This window comes from Bos indicus, chromosome X, assembly GCF_029378745.1.
Source record: "Bos indicus isolate NIAB-ARS_2022 breed Sahiwal x Tharparkar chromosome X, NIAB-ARS_B.indTharparkar_mat_pri_1.0, whole genome shotgun sequence".
In the NCBI taxonomy this organism is placed as follows: Eukaryota; Metazoa; Chordata; class Mammalia; order Artiodactyla; family Bovidae; genus Bos; species Bos indicus.
The window spans coordinates 80,651,776-80,677,501 of record NC_091789.1 but is presented as its reverse complement, the minus strand read 5'-3'; the positions used below and the strand labels follow the sequence as shown (position 1 = coordinate 80,677,501).

The following is a 25,726-nucleotide window of genomic DNA, read 5'->3' as shown; positions in this document are numbered from 1 at the left end:
ACTGCAGGACTTCCCCGTAGCTCAAGTGGTAAAGATTCTGCCTGCAATGCAGGAGACCAGGGTTCTAACCCCTGGGTCAGGAAGATCCTCTGGAGAAGGGAATGGCAATCCACTCCAGTATTCTTGCCTGGAGAATTCCATGGACAGAGAAGCCTGGCGGGATACAGTTCATGGGGTAGCAAAGAGTCGGACACGACTGAGTGACTAACACATACAATTAAACTGAAAGGGTTTTCCCTTCCAGAGACTGAATTCCAACTCGCCGGGAGACACAGGTTCTCCAGCAGGAGGCGCTGCAAAGGAGGGGCGGGGATGGGGTGCGCTCTTAGTTCAGTTTTCTCCTGCTGCAGCCAGAGCCGGAGAAGACAGACAGAGCACCCACGCGGGTGCGAACTGCAGACAACGCAGTTTAGTCAGCGAGCAGGACGCTGAGCGCCAGGCCCTGAGAGGGGCCCCAGGGTTCAGGTGCCAGGCAGGGGGCAGGCCGGGCACCAGCTCCCCAAGCCTCCTCAGCGCTACCTGTTCCCCTGGGTGCCTCCAGTTCCCGCCCCAACTACCGCTCTTCCTGATAGAATCTAAGGAGGGCACGGGACAGAGCGAGGAAACACCTGTTTCCAACAAGAAAAGAGGTGGAGGAAAACCCCCTCCAGACTTCCAGTGGCCTCTCATCAAGCTTGTTCTCGAGAGCCTTGTAAAAGCGCGCCCAGAAAGCCAGAGGAGATCATTTTTCAAAAAGATCGCTATTTCTTACTCCCCCCTCCTTTTCCTAAGCTGTAACGTCCCTTTTTAAAAAATGCCTTCTTTCTTCTGTGGGGCTTCCCGCTCCTCCCAGATCCCTTAAGGCCCCCCGCCTGGGTGGCTGCAGGAACAGCGAAACCCCCCAGATCCCACATTTTGCAACTGCATGCGTTTCCAGATTATTCACTTCCTCAGCCTCCTGCCGACATACAGGTGGGGAGTGGGACAGGGGGTCAACAGAACAAAGAAACCAGGGACCCAGGCCAGGTGCCCCTCCGCAGCCTCCGACCAGCCGGGGAACAAGAAGGGACTCACGAACGCGTGACCCCACCCCCCCACCCCAGGTCTCACACCACTTTCGAAAGGCAAGCAGCCGGAGACCCCGCGGGAGGTGGGTGCTTCCCCCGCGCAACAGACAGACTTCCACGCAACAGGCCCGAGTGGCAGTGGACGCCAACAGCCTCCACGTACTGGGCTCCAGTTATTTCATCAGCAGTTTCAGAAAAACCTGCCAAAAGCAGTTATGCCTCACTGCAATGTGTAGCTTTTTCCTGCCATTTTTTCATAATAAAAGAGGGAGTGAAGCTCGCTCGCTCTCTCCCCCTCCACCCCCCTCTCCCAAAAAGAGCCAAAAGCATACGAGGAGGGGAAAACACACACACACACACACACACACACACACACACACACACACACACACACACACACCAATCTCCGAGGGGATGCCATTGAGGTGTGGCTTGTATTTAAATATCCAATATGTCAATGTAAGGGGAGTGGGTATGTATATAAAGTCCCGTTTGCATCTGATAGCTCGACGAAGCCAGCTATGAGAGGCCTGGGGAGATGGATGCGGAGGGGAAGCGGCACTTTGACTGAGCGCAAGGTCAGGAGCGCGCTGCCCCACGCTCCCCGCGGCTGAGAAGTTCCTTGGACGCGAACAGACGTCGACTCCAGCTCCGTAGAGCTCGGAGCGAGCGAGCGAGCGAGCGAGCGCCGCCGAGTAGCCCGCGCCCGCGGCTGGGAGAGGCAGTTCGCGCCCCGCGGCCCGGCTCGGCCCCGCGCGCCCCGCCATGGCGGAGGTGGGGGGGGTCTTCGCCTCCTTGGACTGGGATCTGCACGGCTTCTCCTCGTCTCTGGGAAACGTGCCTCTAGCTGATTCCCCGGGTTTCCTGAACGAGCGTCTGGGCCAGATTGAGGGGAAGCTGCAGCGCGGCTCGCCCACCGACTTCGCCCACCTGAAGGGGATCCTGCGACGCCGCCAGCTGTACTGCCGCACCGGCTTCCACTTGGAGATCTTCCCCAACGGCACGGTGCACGGCACCCGCCACGACCACAGCCGCTTCGGTGAGGACGCGGCCGGGAGGGACGGGAGGCTAGCGGACGGCGCCCTGGGGAGCCGACGGCTCGAGGCTGCGGCTTGGGGCCGGAGGACCAGCCTCTCCCGCCCCGCCCGGCGCTGTCTGGGCTCGTCGAGGCGGGAGGCCGCTGAAGACGCGGGCAGGCGGGATGTGAGGGTGCGGACTTGAGCCGGGCTTCGGCGTCGGGGCGCCCCGCACCCTCGGATGCTCTCAGGAGGAGGCGGGGGCACCTTGAGATGCGTCCTCTCCTTTCTCCACCCCACCCTACCTCCTCGGGGAGCTAGAGGGATTGTTCTGGGACCTGGACGCTGCGCTTCCCCTTTCAAGGAAAGCAGGTGGAGCTGGGTGGACGGGTGGTGGGGGTGGGTGGGAGTAGGAGCATCCACCGAGGAGATCGGGGAACGAGGCTACAGCGCGAGGCTGAGCCTCGACGGCAGCAAGGTTGTCGCGGCAGATTACCTGAAGCAGGAGGCTTCGTCGGCCATGGACCCTATGTGCGGACGGCCCCGCGCCCAAGTGGCTTTTGGCCTATGGGGACACGGCAGCCTTGGCACCTGCCTGCCTCTGTGTTGCTCTGCCTGGGTTAGGGGCCAACCCAGACAGCACGGCGGGAGCTGGGTATTAGAGAAACTAGGAAAGCCTCCCGGTGGCCAGTGTGTAAGGGTACAAGCCCTGGGGCACATTTTGCCCGGGAGCTACCTCTGGACTCCTTGCCTCAGTGAGGAAACGATCCTGGGCCCACTCCCAGCCCCCCAAACAGGTGTCTCCTGGGCCCAGGGCAGAAAACACCCCACCTCTATCAAGGATTTTCTCTGCCTGTTCAAAGGGCACAGCTGCCTGTCTCACATGCAGAACACAATTAATATAAACCTTGATCTGGGACAGAGATCATTGTGTTACCATGCAAATGTGTTCACTCCTCAATAATCTGGCTGTTTTTATTTTCAATTTCCTGTCCTCTACTAAACTATTCAGGTGCTGTGACAGCTACCCTTCCTTGGGTCCCAGCATCCCCCAGTGTCCTCACTTCCTCCCCAAGGACCTTATAGGCCAAAGATACCTTTTGTCCCTAAGCCAGTGATAAGTTTTGCCTACTGGCAGGTCTGACACCCTTCCTTTCCCACCCCAATCCTCCTCCACTCCCCCCAAACTGCCTCATCCTCCTATTCCCCATGTCTTGCTAGAGCTGCCTCCAAGTGCACCATGGTAAGAAGCTGGGGGTGGATGAGGGTGGTGGGGGGACAGAGGCCTATAGCTGGGCAAGGCTAAGTCTAGCAGACAACTTGGGCCAGGGCTGGTCTTCTTGCGGAGCAAGCAGGAACCCTAATGAAGTCTATGTCATCTTGGAAAAATGTACTTGGAGAGCTGGAGTACAGTAGGTTGTGTGTGGGGTGGGAGTAATGGAAGGGTACAGGTGTCTGTATAAACTTGCAGCAGGTCCTCAAAAGGGTGATAAGGTGGGGTGGGGGGGTGAGGGGAGAACTAGGGTTAACTTGGCTCCTTTCCCTTCCATTGCCAGTGACTTTGTAGTCCCATTTTGTTCCTCTTCAGAAGGAATAGGACTCCCACCCTGGCCTCAGAGCCCCCCAAAGCTCCCAGAAATGGCCTAAAGATATTGGGGTAGTTCATTCCTGAGCTATAGAAGAAAAATCCTGAAATGATGGAGAAATGTGAGGTGGGGGGGCAGAGGTGGAGAAACTATGACCTTGACTCCCAGCAGCTACAAGTGTTTGTCTGACTCTGTGCCTAAGCTGAGCCCAATAACCTACAAGGTCAACGTAAATCAGTAATAGGCTCTTGGGATAAGTGGTCTTTAATTACCTCCCTAAGGACACATCTTGATTTCTTTTCTCTCTCAAACTGCTAAGGGTGTTAAGTTTAAGGAGAAACCAAAGGAAATAAACCTGGCAGGAGGAAGGGGTGTTTTCACTGCTGTTTAACTGACTGCTTCATTTTTGGGTTTTGCCTAAAACACACTCACCCACTTACTCACAGAGACCACCTCTGCATCACCTTTTCCCTTCCCTCCTTCCCTGGCTTTCTGGCAGATCTGTGTATTTCCTGTAAAGGAAATGATACGTGGTCAAAGCTGTCTCTTTGTAACATCCCTTACCAACTTTCAAGCACACATTTACCCTTCCTCAGTTTAGCTTTTGGCAAAGAAAGTGGTGGTGTTTGAATTTGCTGACTCTTTCCTCGCTCCACATTTGAGTTAATCAGCCAGGGTATTCAATAAATCGAAACTTTAACATTCCATAAGTGCTTTAGCAGTCAACATTCCAGCAGGGTAAAATAGGCCAGACCTAAGATATAAAATATTATAGATTTCTGCTTGGGGGGAAGAGGTAGTCTCCAAAGGCCATGTAAAGTAAATAGCTATTTGTTGTAATTGGAGAGCAGGGCCCCCAAGGATTACCCTGGAATCCATGCATTCAGAAAGAGTCAGGCTGAGCCCAAGAGCAGCCTTGACTCCAAATAATAACCTGTTGGCACAGCCTATGCTCCCCCTCCCCACCCATCCCCCATTCTGCAATCAGTAGCCAGGAGTATTTCAATCTCTGCCTGGCTGGTGGCGTTTACATGAGGTTCACAAGGATACTGACATTCCTGAGGGGCACCTGTGGGCTGGCAGAATAGAGCTTGGGAGCCAGACTGGAGGAGAGGCCTCTTGCCAGGTGGGATGCAACAAGCTTATGCAGCTGCTTTGGTTTTTGAGCTATCTGGTTCTTATTTGGCCAGGCACCAAAACAGCACTGCCTTGGCCCTGAAGGGCTGAAAGGATGGCTGAGGGCATTCAGACGAGTTATGGAACTAGATTAAATGACATATTAGCCAGTCATCTAGCTAGGTTCTGAAGCAGTGGGACCCAGAACAGATTCATTTTGAATGAAGCCATGGGAGAAAAAGTATAAGAAGAATCTGGAAATTATCAAACACAGGCCAGAGCCTGAGGTGGGCAGGTCAAGATGAAGCAGAGTAGAGGGAGGTCCTGGGCTTTGAAGGGGGTGAAAGTTCTGAGGATGAACTTTGTCTACTTAATACTTTGCTTCAACATCTTGCTGTTAACACCCCTCTCCAGCTGTAGTTGGGAAAATGTGAAACTGGCTTATTTTCTCTCTCCTTTCATGCTGGCTGGAATTCAAGAGAAGGTTTAGGAATATCTGTTCCATCATCATGTGCCACTGGGTTCCCACAGTTTGAATCCAGCAAATAGGAAAGTTGGCAAAGGGAAATGATGCCCAAAGACAGCTGGGCAGGGATGATTCCAACTGTTAGAGACCCCTGGTTACTGGACACAACCCAAGTGACTTCCTGTATGATCTGTCCTTTGGCACCAGGGTTAACAGAGTTGGAGAAAAACCGTGGTGACTCAAAGGCCACACCTCTTGGGTTTCATGATTTGTTCTCACACCAGGTCTTGGATGGTGAGATCACAAGCTGCCCTCTGCTACTTAATGAGCTCAGGGTGGTCAGAGACATGAGATACTTAGAGAATGAGGGAACCAAGACTCAAAGTGTAGAAGTAAACTGCCTAAGCAAAGCAAAGAACTGAAGGCTCCAGCAGGTTGGTATCCCTCAATGTTTACCACCCAGAACTGACTTCTCATTTCCTGGCCATACTGGCCACTCTCCTTTGAACACCCTCCTGGTTTTCTGTGGCCCTTTTTAAACAGAGTAGAATTCAAAACTATTCTTACTGTGATCTGAGGCAGAGTAGAATGGGGCAACCCCTGCCCTTATGCCAGTTACTAGATCTCAATCAATACAGTCTTAAATCATACTAATTTTTATTTCATATTTTCTATTTGTTTAATAGCTTTTTAGTAATTTTTAATTTTTACATGACTAACTTCACAGTAGCTTTTTAAAATCTCATGACTCAGCCATACTGAGCTTACCTTGTTCAATCAGACTCCATAAGCTGTTGTTGTGTATGTTTTGCTAAGCCACATCTCCCCATCCCAAAGATGGGGAGATATATTTAACAAAAATGCACAGGAACACAAAAGAGTAGTCCAACAGTCCAAAGTTTTCAAGAAAATATACATAGTTGCCTGGAGGGGGGAGGAGTATGGAAATAAAAAGAAAGAAATAGATAAATTCATGATTAATACTTAAGGCTCACCTCCCCTCAACACAACTCCAAACACAAAATATCTTGTTTAACTGGTTTATGGACCAAAGTGCAGGACTTTACATTTATTCTAATCAAAGCTTATTTTGTTGGAGTCAGCCCATTTTTCCATTCTCTTAAAATCTCTGGATTTTTATTGTTACCCTCTCAGCTGTATGTCTTCTGGAACTAGGGTAAACAGTCCCCATGTCCTTTTATAAGTCATCCATTAAAATGTTAAACAGGGCAGAACCAAAACCAGAACCCTGTTCAGTGTAACTAAAGGTCTTGGCCCACTAAATCAGTATCTGCTTAACCCCTACTTGGCACCGGGTAATTTTCCCTTCCCCTCCTACCATCTTGTGTCAACCTCCTTTTCCAAAACTCTATTGTGTGTATGTGCTATGAAAGTTAGTAACCACCAGACTGAGAATGAAACTTGGAGGATGTCAATGCTACAGGCCAAAGGCTATGCTTTGAGTATTCTGTACAGTGGCAGCAGAAGAGAGTTACATTCTTTGAAAAGGTCTGTGTGTGCCCTAGAAGCTTCCATACCTGAATACCCACCCACTAGCCCGAGTCACTGGGGCTCTTCAGAAGACTTCCCACTGGACTCTTGAACCTGATTTCAAAATTGACCACTTAATTTTTTTAAGTGATCTTTAAGAAATCAGTCCTACTCCCTATATAGATTACATAGAATATTACTACCCTTAATAATTACATTTTTTGATAAGAAAGACAGCCAGATATGAGCTCATTTCATACCTTTGGATGCCTCTGGAGTCAGTTGTATCAAGTTTTAATCTATACATTGAAAAATATGGCTAGAGAATATAAAAAAGAAATCTAGTTGACCATTGCATCTGTATCCATATAATAGATGTGTTATGTTAGAACAAAATTGTTAAGTCTTCAGTATCCCCAGGATTTCAGTTCTGGTTCCTTTTTCCCACTTAGTACTCAATGTCTTTTTTCCCCCTTGCTGCTGCTGGGTAAATGAAAACGTTTTCAAATTCTCACCTCTAACTTTGTCAACTAGAGGAACATTTCTGAATATCTTCCTCTTCCCCTTAAAGTTGCAACATCTCAAATCAGTATCAAGTCTAATACTACCTGCCAACTGTTTGCCATAGATAGATTTAAAATCCACAGGAGAGAAGGGGAGAATGACAGGCTTGTTGGCCTGCGGCTGCACTGGCCAAAAGTACTTTTGAGGAGAAAGCTTTCACCAGGCCAAGTTTTGCTTCCTGCCATAGGACAGAGGAACAAACTTAGTGAGTGGCCTGTGTGGCCTTTGTTAGAGTCAGCTACAGGCAGTTGACAGCCTCATGTGGCTTTAAGGACATGGGAGCTAAGAGGGTACAAAACAAGTTCAGCCTAGAGGACAGCAAGGTAATGCTGTGAGCTCTGGGGAATCAGAAAGTGACTTTGGGAAGATACAGAAACTTGGCCACATTGTTTCATTTCGAAAGCTGCCCTCCTGTTTGTTGAAATGGTGGCCTTTAATAGTACCTTGAAATTATGAAGCTTTTGTAGCCAAAGCCTTCTCACAGTCTCTTCCTTATTATATGCCTAAGAGTGTTGAGTAGAGGCAGAGATTGTCCCCCATTTTACATATGGAGTGACTGAGGCCCAGAGAGACTCAGTTTCTTCTCTGAGGTTCCATTCTTGCTGCAAAAGATGGTTTCATCAGGTAATTCACCAAAGGCACATAGCACTGGCCTTCAGTTGGGGATAAAGGACCAGCTCATGTCACCTTGATAGCTTTCTGTTAGCTTGATATCAGTGATGGAAATGGAATTCATTGTTTTGCTCTAGGAATTCTGGAGTTTATCAGCCTGGCTGTAGGGCTGATCAGCATCCGGGGAGTGGACTCTGGCCTGTATTTAGGAATGAACGAGAGAGGAGAACTCTATGGGTCGGTAAGTTTAAAGTTTTTTATTTTTTTTTTTTCTCAGAAGCTATTACCACCAGTGTTTCGATAATGTAAGGCAAAACTTTATCTAGCACTTGAAAGCACTTTTGTCAACTTTAAAGGATTAGTGTCTTCTAGTCAATTCTTGACTGCCCAGGAACTTGCTACATAACACTTTCACTCATTCAGTCCCCATGAAAACAGAAGCTTTTCTGTGGTATAATTGCTTCTGCCTTCTCCATTAGAGTGTCAGCTCATCTGATAATAATAGGAAGCTGTACTGGTTTGTCAGTAGATGGTAAGGGTTTGAGGCATTAACCCTCCCAAGGAGTATATCTGATTTGTGATGGGTACCGAGAGGAGTAGCCAACTAGCTGGCACAAAAATAGGCAGTGAGAGCTGGCCTTGAGATTGAGGATTCTGAAATTAAGAACAAAATCCTTGATGTCCAAATCACTTCAGCTGAATCCCAAAGGCCAAACGAAGCAAACAAACAAATGAAGAGTAAGGATTCCAGGGTCTGGTGACAGCCCTAAGTCCCCAGCTAGGACTGTATTGGCTGCAGCACATGTTCTCTATTCTGGAAGCCAGCCCAGAGCTGGGGAATGGTAAGTGACTTTGCTGATCTTAACCCTTCTGGGGGATCCTAACTCCTGGCTTTGGCTTTTGAGTCACAGAGTATACTTTCTGGCTGCCTGCATCCCATGAAATCAGAGCACATTCTTCCCTGACACCTAAGAGATAGGCCTGTCCCCAGCACTCAGTATCGGCAACCCCAGCAAGTAGTATTGTGGCTGAATCAAGTGTGAGAAGGGATAGAGGCAAGAGACCCAGGAGCTGCCAGCTTGAAGTAGCCAGATTGGAGGAACTTCTCAAGGAGATTTTTTTCCTGGCTTTCCAACTGACAGGCCCTGAGACCCTTCATTAGGAGAGATCACAGCTTGCCTCCCATGGAGCTTTATATAGATTCGAGGCCTTTGCCTGTCAGTTGACATGATTGATGGCAATCTCAATGGATTTGAACATCTTTAGCCCTAAATAGGGGAAAAGTACAGAGGTATCAGTGGGCGTTGGGAAGCAGAAATTCTCAGGCTCAGAGTACCAGGTGAGCCCATCTCTTCCAGTCTCTTGCTTTCAGAAAAGATCTCACCTGAAACATTTTTGCGTGGCTCATGAAAGAGGGTGAAAGCAATACAGACAAGACTGTTTAATGTTATTTGGAAAGAAGATGCCTCAGTAATACCAGGAGATAGGCCTGAAATTTTCTAATATAAATGTGCTATTTATTAGTTTCTCCACCAGCAAGCTGGGATGGGAGAAATAGTCATATAATGGGCTCTACTTTATTTTCTCACCCTCACAGAAGAAACTCACACGTGAATGTGTTTTCCGGGAACAGTTTGAAGAAAACTGGTACAACACCTATGCCTCCACCTTGTACAAACACTCGGACTCGGAGAGACAGTATTATGTGGCCCTGAATAAAGACGGCTCACCCCGGGAGGGATACAGGACTAAACGACACCAGAAATTCACCCACTTTTTACCCAGGCCAGTAGATCCTTCTAAGTTGCCCACCATGTCCAGAGACCTCTTCCGCTATAGGTAACGGACCCCTAGTGTGATCTCTGTGACCCGTATACTCTGGGGCCACAGTTGTCTCTGGAAGCACTATACTCATAGCTTTTCAATCCTCTTTCCTATCAATTTAGATAACAAAGAAGCACTTACTGTTCAACTCGACCCAGCTGTTCCCTCATTGTTCAAAAGTATATATTAAGGTTGGGTTATTTTGGGGAGGGGTGTGGGGGGATGGGGAGGTCTAGAGGGAATCTTGTATATACTTTTTTCTTTACTCATGTTCTTTCCCCTGAGGTGGCACAAGAAAGAATGGGGCCCCCTACCAAGGGCCAGAGGTGTCTTGCCCCACAATCTACCCAAATACCTTAAAGTGGGTAAATGAAAGACCAAGGAATCTGCCATAGATGCTACCTACAGAGCTTTGGAGAAGTCTCATTAAGAAAATTCTTAGGGCTCCAGCCCTGCTGCAAGCCATTCCTGTATTGGCTCTGCAGATTTATCATCTGTCCTGACATGCAGTTTTCCTGACGTTGAAAGTGGGAGATGGGGTAGGTTGTAAGAAAATGATATTAAAATGTAAGCATGGATACTGTGCATAAAGACAAACTATTTATGAAATGTATATGCTATTTATTTTATATATTTATTTATTTCAAAATAATTTTATTTTTAATGAGAGATGCTATGACTGGATTTTCATCAGAAAGAATAAGGTCCTACTGAAACAGGATAAATGAGTTATCAAAGGCTTTTATTGGCAATAAAATTGTCTTTATATTGTAACCACTGTCTAACTCTATTGATTTGTACACTTAGTAAGATTAGAAGGTTTGTTGGCTTCTTTTGCTACTCATTAGAATCTCTTGATGTTGGCATCACACTGCCTAGCCTAGGTGACTCGCTATCTACAATATTAGCATTATCTAGGAGCCCTATCTGAAGTTCTTTCTGGTTTTGTGACTTTAAACTTAGTGGTGAATCAAAGCTTCAGAAAGGCCTAGACCATCAGCTCTTATGGAAGCTCCCATTTGTGCTTAGGACTAAGCATAGAGAAACCCTCCTTTGGAATTTGGTTAGGGCCCAAAGGTCAGCAACTCTAATTGGTGGCTTCTTACTTATCATATGAAGATGAGGTGATTTGAAATAAACAGCAATCAATAGGGAGAGTGATCTTTTGAACTAGTCAACCTTCCCTTCCAGAGGTGTTCTCCCACTCCCTCTCCAAACCCCTACCCCTATCCTCTACCAGTGTTTCTCCTAGAGAGTTATGGGAATCTGTTAACACATTTTCCTAAAGCAACAGTTCTTCAAGTATATGGCCTTTTTACCAGCAGCATCATCTGGGTCCTTGTGAGAAATGGAAATTATCAGGTCCTACCCCAGACCTGCCAAGTCAGAATCTCTGGGGGTAAGGGCCAGCCATCTGCATCTTAACAGCCTTCCAGAGGATTCCTGTGCACAATAAAGTTTGAAACCTAGTACTCTAAAAGAATAGTTTTCAGAAAGAATTCTTTTTGTATCTGAATGACTTATACATAAAGTTTTAGGATAACTTCAGTCCATAAAAGAAGAGTGGCTCTAGTTGAAGTGGGGAAGACATTCCTGGAGCTCTCTCTTCTCCAGAACAGTCTCTTAGATATCTTGCTTTAAAATCCCTGACCCCTTTACTGATAATTACTGAGGTGGGAGTATAGGGCTATTTGCATTTTCAAAGCAAATGCTGTCTGGACACAAGAACCGAAGGAATAAAAGTCTCATAGAAGGTTTGGGGTTAGGATAGTTTCTCCTGATGCTCCTTAGTGACATCCACTATTTTCCCAACTGATTGGTGAAACAAATAGTTTAGATAGCAGCTCACTTAAAAGTCAAAACCATAAACTCTATAGAAGTTCATCCAAATCTAAGTACCCAACAGAGAATACATACATGAAAGAGCAAATAAGGCTGTATGATAGAAAGTGCTAAGTTGCACCATGTATGTGATTACAGACTAGAGTGCTTGCCAATGGAACCACCAAGGCAGAGATTACACAGGTCTGAGGTGAGTAGGGAAAGTTTCTTAAAAGGGGTAATGCCCCACTTTGAAGAACCAACAGGAGGGTTTGGAGAGCCAAGAGGCTGATGGCAATGTCTGTTGGGCTACAGGGAAGAAACACCACCTCTAGAGATCTCTGGGAGGAGGGTAAAAATCAGCTGTGTGACATTTTTTATCACATTTTTAATGTGCATTATACCTTTATTTTAAAGCCAAAATTTTACCATATTCTGTATGGTCAACTACCTAGATACATAGCCCTAACTTCTGAGGGCTTGTGAGATCCGTTTTAACCAATAGGAAGCAGGCACTTCCCTGTGAGTAGAGCCAGTATTACTCTAGCGAGGCACTTGACATGGGCCTGGCAAGGCCGCAAGCACCATACTACAGGGTGGGATTTACAAGGAAAATGTCAATGTAATGAAAAGGAAAATATTCCAAATGCTAGGGTCAGGACTTACCTTTTTCCTCTGAGTGGAAGTAGAGGGCAAAAGAACAGAAGAAGAATCCCAAGATGCAGAATGAGGTCAAATGGGAGGCATTCTTGGAACTTTAGGAATAACGATGAATAGGGCACATTGCTAGAAAATGTCAATAGGCATCTGTTCCCCTGGTCAGAAAGAAGGAAAAGATAAATTCTGGAAATGAAAATATAAGATGGATGACCTAATACCACTAGATCAAATCAGCAGCTAATGACACCATATCCCCAAAGTGTTAAAGTAATGGATTTTGTGCCAACCAGTTATGACCAACCTAGATAGCATATTAAAAAGCAGAGACATTACTTTGCCAACAAAGGTCCATCTAGTCAAGGCTATGGTTTTTCCAGTGGTCATGTATGGATGTGAGAGTTGGACTGTGAAGAAAGCTGAGTGCCAAAAAACTGATACTTATGAACTGTGGTGTTGAAGACTCTTGAGAGTCCCTTGGACTACAAGGAGATCCAACCAGTCCATCCTAAAGGAGATCAGTCCTGGGTGTTCATTGGAAGGACTGATGCTGAAGCTGAAACTCCAATACTTTGGCCACCTGATCCGAAGAGCTGACTCACTGGAAAAGACTCTGATGCTGGGAGGGATTGGGGGCAGGAGGAGAAGGGGACAACAGAGGATGAGATGGCTGGATGGCATCACTGACTCGATGGATGTGAGTTTGAGTGAACTCTGGGAGTTGGTGATGGACAGGGAGGCCTGGTGTGCTGCAATTCATGGGGTTGCAAAGAGTTGGACACGACTGAGCGACTGAACTGAACTGACTGAGAGGGGATTGTAGAGTCATAAGCTCTGGACCTCTGGTTTTGGATGAAAACATGCACAGAGACAATTTCTTTTCATCCCCTCCCAGTGTTTAGGGTGTTCCTGGAACAAAACAAACATAGGAAATGTTTGTTGAATCAACAATGGTTGGTTGAAAGAATGAATGAGTAAATGAGTGAATGGACAAAGACATAGAAACTTTTAGCAAAGAGGTATATAATGCAAATGCCAGGCTAGAGAGAGCAAATGCATTATATAGCAATCATCTGAACTATTAAGTTTCCAGTACACTTAAATATGCATGGTGACAAACTAGACTCTATCTTAGGAAAGACAGTGAATTCCCCATCATTGGAAGTGCTTAAGCTGAGGCTAGACAAACTTGACAAGGATGTTTTATCATTTGCATGGAACAAGGTGAATGTTAGATACAAGTGACAGAATATGGTGGCATTATTTGTGAACTACATATTCCATGGGACCCCCAGATTTCTCACGAGCACCTGTACTGTTTCAAGAAAGAGTATATAAGACCTAGGAATGCTACAACTTCTATACACAACTGCTATTCCAGACCAAGAGAAAGACTGTACACCAGAGTTTCCAAACTTGGAGTTCACAAGGTCCTTAAAGGTCCACAGAAGGCCCTCTGGGCTTGAACTCCCAGAATAGTATGCAAATTTTTATGTGTACATACATTTAATCTTCCATTAGTTCTCAAAGTTTCCTCTCAAATGTTAGGAACCACTACACTTTAAGTTTGGCGACAGAGAGGTGGGAGTGAGGGGAGGGAGGAGCTGGGTGGGCTTCACTGCTCAGTGGCTCTGAACAAAGTTCAACCCAGGACCAGCCCTGACAACATTTCTGATGGCAACAAGACTCTCTTTCCCCTCCCTGTGCAGCCCTCTTTTCACCTCCACTGCCACAGCCAAATGTTGTTCATGGTTAAGAAACAATAAGAGACTGAACCCACCAGGTCCAGACACAAGGAGCTTATCAGAGCCATCAGAGGAAACTCCCTCCCCAAAGGAATTTAATCAAAGGTTTAAAATAATAATAAAAGAACCCAAGTTTATATTACCTTCAGGTCACTGTGGTGCTCTGCCACTGCATCCCTGGCTACACAGAAATCCAATTCAGGTTCCAGGCTCTGGTGGGGCTGCAAGTGACACAGGCTTTGTCCAAGTTGCCTAGAGCACAGGCTTCACCTTCCTCCTCCTGACTCTTCAGCTGATCTTTGGGGACTGCTGCTTTCCTTCTCTCTGGAGTAGCTGGAGCTACACTGCTTTTCCCCAGCACTTCATGAATAGGGAGCTGTTGAGGAGGAACGTGGAAGGTTAGGGAAAAAGGGACCAGTGAGGAAAGACACTGTCTTTTGGAAACACACATTCATGGTCAGTCATCTAAGCAACTTCCTTGTTTAGCAGGAGGAACAGAACATAATTTAGATTGTCATTCCTAGAGCTCCTTCTGTTCTCAAAACAGAAAATGGAAGACTTTTCTAATAGGCCTCTACACAAGGGCTCTGGTGTTAATTGCAGAGCCAACTGTCTCTCCTTGACTCTCATAGTCTCTTTCCACTCTTCCAACCCAGCACAAGCTGTCACTCTTCCAACCCAGCACAAGCTGTTGCCCCTCTACATTTCTTTCCAATTCCCAGACGAAGTATGGGGTCAACTCTGTTCCTTATCATTGGCAATGTAGCAAAAGACATGCAATAACTTGTTCTGCAGGTCCTGAAGTCAGACCAACCTTGTTTTATATCCAGATTCCTGTACTTCCTCTTTGACCCTGAATAAATTCATTAATTCAACTGGTATTTACTGAGAACTTTTACATCTTCAGAAACACTACAATAAATAAGACAGATGTAGTTCCTCTCCTCGGAGAAGGCAATGGCAACCCACTCCAGTACTCTTGCCTGGAAAATCCCATGGATGGAGGAGCCTGGTAGGCTGCAGTCCATGGGGTCGCTAGGAGTCGGACACGACTGAACGACTTCGCTTTCACTTTCATGCATTGGAGAAGGAAATGGCAACCCACTCCAGTGTTCTTACCTGGAGAATCCCAGGGACGGGGGAGCCTGGTGGACTGCCGTCTATGGGGTCACACAGAGTCGGACACGACTGAAGCGACTTAGCAGCAGCAGCAGCAGCAGTTCCTCTCCTCCTCACATGGTCTAGTCAGTAAGACAAACATAAACAAGTTAAACCTACAAATTGTAATAAGTGCTGTAAAGAAGTAATACAAGGTGCTATGAGAGGAATATGTAGAAGTCCAGAGTCAAGAAGGAGTCAGGCATGATCAAAAAACTATAAGAACATGATATGGCTAAATTGTAATAAGCCGCAGGCCTTCAGTTGTAAGACGAAAATAATCATAGAACCTACCTCAAGGGCAGTTGCTATGATAAATAAGAGCATCACGTACTCAATGGACATGAATCTGAGCAAACTCCTGGAGCTAGTGAAGGACAGGGAAGTCTGGCGTGCTGCAGTCCATGGGGTCACAAAGAGTTGGACAGGACTGAGCAACTGAACAACAAAGCTTAAGGGCAGTTTCTGTGAAGATTAAATAAGATGATATATGGAAAGTGTAAAGTACTTACTATGCACAATTCCTGGTGCATAGTAAGTGCTCAATAAATGGTAGCTATTGCTATTATCTTTAGTTCATTATTTGTTATCAATAGTATTAATTTGAAGACATATTTCTGAATGAACATATGTATCACTCCATCCCCTCTATGTATGATTCTGCTGGGATTTTACAAAGGACAAATACCATAAAGTAAGGTGGTATATTGAGACAGCCATGCCATGCAAATGCTGGCATCCTACTAAGAACACATAATGAGAGGACCCACTTGGAAACTCCACCATCTAATGCACCTGGTATGAAGCAAACCAACAGAATCTGTCAGCCCTCACCCAACTTCTATTTTAGTTATATTTTAGCAGTGCATTCTGGGGTCCCAGGAGCTTCCCTTCTACAGGTTCCCATGACCATGTCACGAATAAACGGTATCACCTGGGTCCCACATATCCAGAAACCTCCATCTTCATTTCTCTTCCTTATAGTTGTCCACTGTGAGCCCCATCCCAGTCCTCTTTAACATGCTACATACTGAGACCCCTAGTAAACCTGTGGTGGCAGATGCATGTTTCTCTGTCTGTTTTCAATTTCCCTGTGTCATCATACCAGTTGTACATGCTCCAACTTTCTAAAATCCATTATACCATCCTAACCACCTAACACTATATTCTATAGGTTTCTCCAGGCTCCCACCTTAAGCTATTATACTCACACCCAATAGATTCCACAACTCTCCCCCAATATAAATTCAGGGCACAGCCTCCTCAGTGTACAATCTGAATGTCATGTATATAACTAGGACAGATGTACTTGAAGAGTCCACACCCAAAGCCCCATCCAACTCATCTTAAAGTGCCCACTTTCTCTGCTTCTGCTTCTGGATTGCCAACATTGCTAGATAAAGTTATGAAAATTGGGTCATAAAATGACTCCACTATAAATATAGTCTTATCTACCTCAAACAGACCAGTATTTCCCTACTTGATGTCTTTTTATACATTTAATCTTGATTCTATCTTGCATTCACTATAGTCCATCATAAAAAATCCCTAATATCTAAACACCTTTATTTTGGTTCAGTGTTAACCAAACTTCTCTGGTAAGTACCTGGTATAATTGTCGAAGAATACAGACTCTAGGTTCTATCAGGTCAGTTCAATCGCTCAGTCGTGTCCAAGTCTTTGCGAACCCATAAATCACAACACGCCAGGCATCTGGTCCCATCACTTCATGGCAAATAGATTGTGAAACAGTGTCAGACTTTATTTTTCTGGGGTCCAAACTCACTGCAGATGGTGACTGCAGCCATGAAATTAAAAGACACTTACGCCTTGGAAGGAAAGTTATGACCAAACTAGATAGCATATTCAAAAGCAGAGACATTACTTTGCCAACAAAGGTCCGTCTAGTCAAGGCTATGGTTTTTCCAGTGGTCATGTATGGATGTGAGAGTTGGACTGTGAAGAAGGCTGAACACCAAAGAATTGATGCTTTTGAACTGCGGTGTTGGAGAAGACTCTTGCGAGTCCCTTGGACTGCAAGGAGATCCAACCAGTCCATTCTAAAGGAGATCAGTCCTGGGTGTTCATTGGAAGGAATGATGCTAAAGCTGAAACTCCAGTACTTTGGCCACCTCATGCGAAGAGTTGACTCATTGAAAAGACCCTGATGTTGGGAAGGATGGGGGGCAGGAGGAGAAGGGGACAACAGAGGATGAGATGGCTGGATGGCATCACAGACTCTATGGACGTGAGTTTGAGTGAACTCCGGGAGATGGTGATGGACAGGGAGGCCTGGCGTGCTGCGATTCATGGGGTCACAAAGAGTCAGACACAACTGAGTGACTTAACTGAACTGAACTGAGTTAAATTCACCCATTCCAGTCCATTTTAGTTCGCTGATTCCTAGAATGTCGACATTTACTCTCGCCATCTCGTTTGACCACTTCCAATTTGCCTTGATTCATGGACCTGACATGCTAGGTTCCTATGCAATATTGCTCTTTACAGCATTGGACCTTGCTTCTATCACCAGTCACACCCAAAACTGGGTATTGTTTTTGCTTTGGCTCCATCCCTTCATTCTTCCTGGAGTTATTTCTCCACTGATCTCCAGTAGCATATCAGGCATCTACCAACCCAGGGAGTTCCCCTTTCTGTATCCTATCATTTTGCCTTTTCATACTGTTCATGGGATTCTCAAGGCAAGAATACTGAAGTGGTTTGCCATTCCCTTCTCCAGTGGACCACATTTTGTCAGACCTCTCCATCAGGACCCTCCTGTCTTGGGTGGCCCCACATGGCATGGCTTAGTTTCATTGAGTTAGACAAGGCTGTGGTCCATGTGATCAGATTGGCTAGTTTTCTGTGATTATGTCTGCCCTCTGATGCCTTCTTGCAACACCTACCGTCTTACTTGGGTTTCTCTTACCTTGGACGTGGGGTATCTCTTCACGGATGCTCCAGCAAAGCGAAGCCGCTGCTCCTTACCTTGGACAAGGCTTATCTCCTCACAGCCGCCCCTCCTGACCTTGAATGAGGAGTAGCTCCTCTTGGCCCTCCTGCGCCCACACAGCTACCGCTCCTTGGATTTGGGGTTGCTCCTCTCGGCTGCTGCCCCTGACCTCAGGTGTGCGGTAGCTCATTTCGGCCACTGCCCCTAACCTCAGACATGGGGTAGCTCCTCTAGGCTGTTCCTGTGCCAATGCAGCCTGGCATTCTCAGTCGCTGCCCCTGACCTTGGGTGAGGGGTAGCTCCTCTTGGCCATGCTTCTGTGCTCTATAGGACTTCCTAAATCAGAATTTCCAACTGAAAGACTTGGTTATCTATATCAGTGTTTCTCAAAATTTTTGATCTGAGGAGTCCTTACAAACTTAAAAACTATGGAGGACCTCAAAGAGCTTTATTTATGTGGGTTATGGTTATTTGTATTTAACATATTAGAAATTAAAATTCATAAATTTTAATTATCTATTATTTCATTTAAAGTAATAACAAATCCATTGAAATTACCATAAATTGCATTTTTATGAAAAAAATTATTCTCAAAAATTTAGTGAGTGGTAATATTTTACATTTTCCCCAACCTCTCTGATGTCTGCCTTAATAGAAGACAGCTGGATTCTTATATCTGCTTCTGCATTCAGTCTGTTAACTATTAATATAAGTTATTTTGCCTGAAGTATAGGGAGAAAATTTGGCCCCTCCTAGATCTGTAATTACAAAACAAAGGACCTCACAAACCCTCAAGAATCTTTAGACTACTCTTTGAGAATCACTGATCTGTATATTTAAGTCCCCTAGTGATTCCTACGGAGAAGGCAATGGCACCCCACTCCAGTACTCTTGTCTGGAAAATCCCATGGATGGAGGAGCCTGCCCATGATGTAGGCTGCAGTCCATGGGGTCACGAAGAGTCGGACACGACTGAGCAACTTCCCTTTCACTTTTCACTTTTAAGCATTGGAGAAGGAAATGGCAACCCACTCCAGTATTCTTGTCTGGAGAATCCCAGGGACGGGGGAGCCTAGTGGTCTGCCGTCTATGGGGTCGCACAGAGTTGGACATGACTGAAGCGACTTAGCAGCCACAGCAGCAGTGATTCCTATCATGAAAATAGGTGGCAAACACTGCATTAGTTCATGTGAGATGTTATGAAACTTCATTTGTCTCTAGCCCTCAGCTCCAGACTGTTTCAGATAAGGTATTCTCTGGTCTGTCTCTGTAGATAAACCTTCCTCATGTTTTACTAAGACCTACCCTCTGTCCATGGGGTCTCATAAAAGAGTCAGATATGACTTAGCAACTTAACAACAACAGCAACTAAACAACAATAACAAGCAATCTAGCAATTGCTTCCTAGCAATTTTTTAAAATATTGCTTAATTTGGCCTTTTTCTTTTAAAGAAAACATGTTTTTTCCATTTTAACAATTTTTAAGTGTATAATTCTGGGGCATTAATTATAGTCACTCAAGGTAATGCTGAAAACCCTTCAAGTTAGCTTCAACAGTATGTGAACCAAGAACTTCCAGATGTACAAGCTGGATTTTTAGAAAAGGCAGAGAAACCAGTGATAAAATTGCCAACATCCATTGACTCATAGAAAAAGCAAGGGAATACCAGAAAAAACATCTACTTCTGCTTCATTGACTAAGCTAAAGCTGTTGACTGTGTGGATCACAACAAACTGTGAAAAATTCTTAAAGAGATGGGACTACCAGACCACCCTACCTGCCTCCCAAGAAACCTGTATGCAGGTCAAGAAGCAACAGTTAGAACTGGACATGAAAAAATGGACTGGTTCAAAATTCGAAAAGCAGTACGCCAAGGCTGTATATTGTCACCTTGCTTATTTAACTTATATGCAGAGTACATCATGCAAAATGCCAAGCTAGATGAATCACAAGCTGGAATTAAGATGGCCAGGAGAAATATCAGTAACCTCAGATATGCAGATGATACCACTCTAATGGCAGAAAGCAAAAAGGAACTAAAGAGTCTCTTGATGAGGGTGAAAGAGGAGAGTGAAAAAGCTGGCTTAAAACTCAACGTTCAAAAAACAAAGATCATGGCATCTGGTTCTATCACTTCATGGCAGATAAATAGGGGAAAAGTGGAAACAGTAACAGATTTTATTTTTGGGGGCTCCAAAATCACTCTCGATGGTGACTGCAGACACGAAATTAAAAGATGCTTGCTTCTTGGAAGAAAAGCTATGACAAACTTAGACAGCGTATTAAAAAGCAGAGATGTCACTTTGCCAGCAAAGGTCCGTATAGTCAAAGCTCTGGTTTTTCCAGTAGTCATGTACAAATGTGAGAGTTGGACCATAAAGAAGTCTGAGTGCCACAGAATTGATGCTTTCAAGTTATAATACTTGAGCAGACACTTGACAGTCTGTTGGACAGCAAGGAGATGAAACCAGTCAATCCTAAAGGAAAGCAACGCTGAATATTCATTAGAAGGACTGATGCTGAAGCTCCAATACTTTGGCCACCTGACAGGAACAGCCAACTCATTGGAAAAGACCCTGATTCTGAGAAAGATAGAGGGCAGGAGAAGGGGACAACAGAGGATGAGATGGTTGGATGGCATCAGTGACTCAATGGACATGAATTTCAGCAAATTCTGGGCAACAGTGAAGAACAGGGATGCCTGGTGTGCTGCAGTCCATGGGGTCACAAAGGGTCAGATGCAACTTAACAACTGAACTTTGCTTTGTTGTTGTTCAGCTGCTAAGTCATGTCCGACTAACCTAAACAACAACAATTATAGTTACAATGTATAGAACCATCATCACTATCTATTTCTAAAAATTTCTAAAAATTTTCATCACCCCAAACAAAAACTCTGAAACCATTAAGCAATAAATCCTCATTACCTCCTCCTCCTCCTCCTAGCCTCCTAGCCACCATAATCTAATTTGTCCCTTTGGATTTTCCTATTTTGAACACTTCATATAAACAGAATCATAGAATATGTGGTGTTTTACGACTGGCTTCTTTCATGTAATAATGTTTTGAAGGTTCATCCATATTTTAGGATGTGTGAATACTGCATTTCTTTTTATAGCTAAATAGTATTCCATTGTACAGAATGTACCAATTTTGTTTATCCATTAATCAACTGATGGACAGTTGGGTTCTTTCAATTTTGAAAGAACTATTATGGACTATTATGAATAATGTTGCTATGAACATTTGTGTACAAGTTTTTCTGTATACACATGTTTTCATTTCTCATGAGTGTATACCTAGGAATAGAATTGCTGAGTTATATGGTACATCTATGGTCAAGCATTTGAGAAACTGCCGCATTCCCACCAACAATATGGGGGTTCCAGTTCATATCTTCACTACCACTTTTTATTTTCCATCTTTTTTATTGTAGCAATCCTAGTGGTTGTGAAATTGTATCTCACTGTAGTTTTGATTTGCATTTTACTAATGATGACTAATGATGTTGAGCATCTTTTCATGTGCTTATTGGCCATTTGTATATCTTCCTTGGAGAAATGTCTATTAGATTATCCGTCCATTTTTAGTAGAGTTTTATGTATCTTTATTATTGAATTATGAGATTTCTTTATGTATTCTGTACACAAGTAAATGGTATGAGGTAGAGATTCTTTGACATGTGTATGCTAAGTGTCATGGCTACATATGTTGAAAAGACTATTCTTTCCCCATGAATAGTCTTGGCACTTTTGTGGATAATCAACTAATCATAGACGTATGAGTTTACTTCTCCATTCTCAATTTTATCCATTGATGTATATGTCTATCCTTATGCTAGTACCACACAGTCATAATTACTGTAGATTTGTAGTAAATTTTTAAATCATGATATAAGAGTCCTCCACTTTGTCCTTTTTCAAGCCTTTTTGGCTATTCTGGGTCCCTTGCAATTCCATAAGAATTTTAGGATCAGCTTGTAAATTTTTACAAAGAAACCATCTGAGATTTTGATAGAGATTATACTGAATCCGTAGATCAATTTGGGGTTGTTGCCATCAATCAAGATGGTGTTGCCATCTTAACAATATTAAGTCTTCCAGTCCCTGACCATGGGATGTCTTTCCATTTATTTAGGTCTCCTTTAATCTTTTTCAAGCAGGCCTTAGACTCATTCATTTTTCCTTTCCTCCTCTTTCAAAGAGTGTTCCTCTGGCTCTGAAAGTTATGTCCTTTCTCTGCACACTCAATCCCAGCTCATTCACACAGCTTTTCCCTTTCAATATGTCCAAATTTCTCTAGTTCTGAAAGAACTTCCTAGACATACATGTAACGGAGAAGGCAATGGCACCCCATTCCAGTACTATTGCCTGGAAAATCCCATGGACGGAGGAGCCTGGTAGGCTGCAGTCCATGGCATCTCGAAGAGTTGGACACGACTGAGCAACTTCCCTTTCACTTTTCACTTTCATGCATTGGAGAAGGAAATGGCAACCCACTCCAGTGTTTTTGCCTGGAGAATCCCAGGGCGGGGGAGCCTGGTGGGCTGCCGTCTATGGGGTCACAAAGAGTCGGACATGACTGAAATGACTTAGCAGTAGCAGTAGACATACATGTAAAGGATGGAATCATGAAGGAAAACATCAAGAAGTTTATAAACTGTTAAATATTTTTAAATTAATAAAATTAAAGGTAATAAAAACTGGGAAAATGTTTTCCAGAAAAATTTTAAAAGTTACTATCATTAATATACTGACTATAGGACCTATACAAATATATCACAAAAACACCAAGCTTCCAATAAAATATGGGCAAATAAAACATATAGTTAGTTCACAAAAGGAGATAGCAACTTGTAAAAAATACAAACATACTTCAACCTCACAAAGTATTAATGAGATGCAAAACAATGAAATGTATTTTCCTTATGAAATTAAGAAAGTTTAGAAACATAATAATACTTAAAACCAATGAAGATGCAGAGAATGAGGCTCTGTCATATACTGGGAAAATGCTAATGATGCAACTTGATAATATAAATTCAGAACTTTAAACTTTTTCATGCTTTTTGACCCAGTAATTCTACTTCTAATAATGCAATTGATGTTCTCTGCAACATATTTATAAAACAAAAAGAAAAGAAAAAGAAAACCAACTTTCCAACAATAGAAGAATGGCTACAGATATGGTACATTATTATGATCAATCATTATGCAGTCCATTTAAAACTAGGTTGATGAAATTCTAATGACATAGAGACATTCTCAGGATAATTTAAAGGGAAAAGCAGAATATGCAATTGTATTACACAACTGATGATCTCAGTGATCTCAATTATGTATATATACATACATACAAACATATGAATAGAAAAAATAATAGCGATATTAATAATTGAGCCAAAATAATGAGCTCTTGTCTCTGAGCAGCTTCTTATTATCTTTATCTTCTATATTTTTCTGTATTTTTTTTAACTTTTCTACAGTGGGCATGTATAATTATCTATAATGCCTTGAGGCCATTATAGTATTTAATAAGTCCCCCATCAATGGGCTCTTGCTTCTAGTCTTCTGCTGTTATGACCAACAACTCAAGTGAATATACTTAAACATTTATCTTTGTGTATGTATGTGAGTGTATCTGTAAGATAAATTTCTAAAGGTGAAATGTTCTGGGACAAATGCAATGGGCATTTAAATTTTAATAGATAGTACCAAATGATCCTTCATCAAAGTTGTACCAATTTATACTACCACCAATAATTTATGAGGGTGCCTGTTTCCCCAGAACTTTATCAACAAAATCGACAATTGTTTTATCTTTGCCAATGAAATATAAATGAAAATTATATTTGTTTAGCTCATTTGCATTTTATGACTCAGATAAAGTGACTTCCTATTTGTTTAAAAACCATTTGGATTTCTTCAACCTCTTTATTTAAAAAAAAAAAAAGAAAGACTGACACCCATAGAGGGTAATATATTTAAGGGCACATGCCTAATTAGTGACAGAATCAAAACTGGCTCCATAATTTACTGAACATGAATCCTAGACTCTTTGTATCACATCATTTTGTCTCTACTTGTATCACAAATTACCACCTGATCATACACTGCTCCAGTGTGCTCTCTTCATATCAGGATCATCAGCTCTATCTTCCCAAATGGGTTGCAAGAAGAGCCATAAAAGTAAAAGAAGGGGTTTTGCAGATGGCAGACTTGAATTTGCAAACTGTATGTTGCACAATCTTCTGTGATCCTTTAGCAAGGCTCAGTTACCTCATCTACAAAAAGGTGGCAATAATACAGGACTAAATGACAACATGGGTGTAAATAACTGAGGATAGTGCCTGGCACAAAGATACTTCATAAGTTGGACACACACACATACACAGGTTTCTTAATGCCAGGATCCAGACCAGCAAGTTCTCTATAATTTTTTTATCATACCTGACACAGTACTTAGTAGGTGCTAATGAATTTTCGTGAACTTGAGGGGGCCTCTAGTGTAATAGAGGTTGAAAAAGCAGAGAGAAATCCTATTTTCTTGTAGTCTGCTATCCTCTTGCCCAGAAGTCTATTGTTTGTCCCCATACTCAGTGATTGACTGCACAGTAATGACTGAAAACCTTGTAGCTAACTGACATAGAAAACAATCACCAGTTTCCCCTCTCCCCACACTACTCCTCAAGGCAAATATAGATGGGGAGGGTAGAAGTCCTAGGCTAATAAGGCCAAGTCTTCTGGTGGTTTTGATAACTTTTAGGAGTTTAGTGGCGAATGTACTATATGAGCTGCTGCTATATGGTAGGAAGCAACCTAAGGAAATGTAACATGGTCAGATTTGTGTTTAAATAAGATCATTCTGGCATTGAAACGTGTATATTATCATATGTGAAATGAATCACCAGTCCAGGTTCGATGCATGATATAGGATGCTTGGGGCTGGTGCACTGGGATGGCCCAGAGGGATGGTATGGGGACGGAGGTGGGAGGGGGCTTCAGGATGGGGAACACGTGTACACCCGTGGCAGATTCATGTTGATGTATGGCAAAACCAATACAATATTGTAAAGTAATTAGCCTCCAATTAAAATAAATAAATTTATATTAAAAAATAAATAAATAAGATCATTCTGACTGCAGTGTGGAAGACGGATTGTATGGATGGGGAAACAAACTAAGAGGCTACTGTACTTATAGCATTAGGAAGGGATCAGGGTTGGGGAGCTGGAGGTCAAAGGTATAGGATAAAGAGGGGATGATGATGGATGGAGCCAAATCTCTAAGGAGTAAGGAGAACCTTGGCTCCATAGCACAGGTGGAAGAATACATTTATTGGCAGAAGGGAGACACTAATATTGAAACTCAAGAGAAGGGGGAAGGATAGGTAATTTTGTGAAAGGGACTGGGCGGAAAGGAGATTGTGAGGTTTTTGACTTGATGCTTTTGTCATTCAAAGAGAACTAGGAGGCAAGGTTATCTCCTTGAACCTGGAGAAGAAGATAGTAGGCAGCTGATTAGGGACACTTAGAAGGGTTTCTAGACAGCTGAATTTAGAGATTGTAACTTTGTTGCAGCTCCAGTCCATAGAATTGTGGTCTTTTCTTTTTAGGATATCATGGGTTGCTGTCAAGAAAGTATCATCTGTGGAGGAGTAGGAGCAGAAAG

The 25,726-nt window shown here is 43.8% G+C and overlaps 1 protein-coding gene across 1 annotated transcript; it reads left to right on the top strand.

Annotated features, from left to right (window-relative positions):
• Positions 1 to 1,575: 1,575 nt before the first annotated feature.
• Positions 1,576 to 9,906, top strand: FGF16 (fibroblast growth factor 16). The gene is made up of 3 exons (XM_019956501.2): positions 1,576 to 2,085; positions 8,035 to 8,138; positions 9,495 to 9,906. Exons 1-3 carry the CDS (start codon positions 1,812 to 1,814, stop codon positions 9,738 to 9,740), a joined length of 624 nt encoding a protein of 207 aa, XP_019812060.1. The 5' UTR covers positions 1,576 to 1,811; the 3' UTR covers positions 9,741 to 9,906.
• Positions 9,907 to 25,726: the final 15,820 nt, after the last annotated feature.

Bases quoted from the DNA above. Each gene is read 5' to 3' on its own strand.
- FGF16 (XM_019956501.2), top strand. From the start codon at position 1,812: ATGGCGGAGGTGGGGGGGGTCTTCGCCTCCTTGGACTGGGATCTGCAC. The intron at 2,086-8,034 runs GTGAGGACGCGG...GTTTTGCTCTAG, and splicing joins CCACGACCACAGCCGCTTCG to GAATTCTGGAGTTTATCAGC. The intron at 8,139-9,494 runs GTAAGTTTAAAG...TCACCCTCACAG, and splicing joins GAGGAGAACTCTATGGGTCG to AAGAAACTCACACGTGAATG.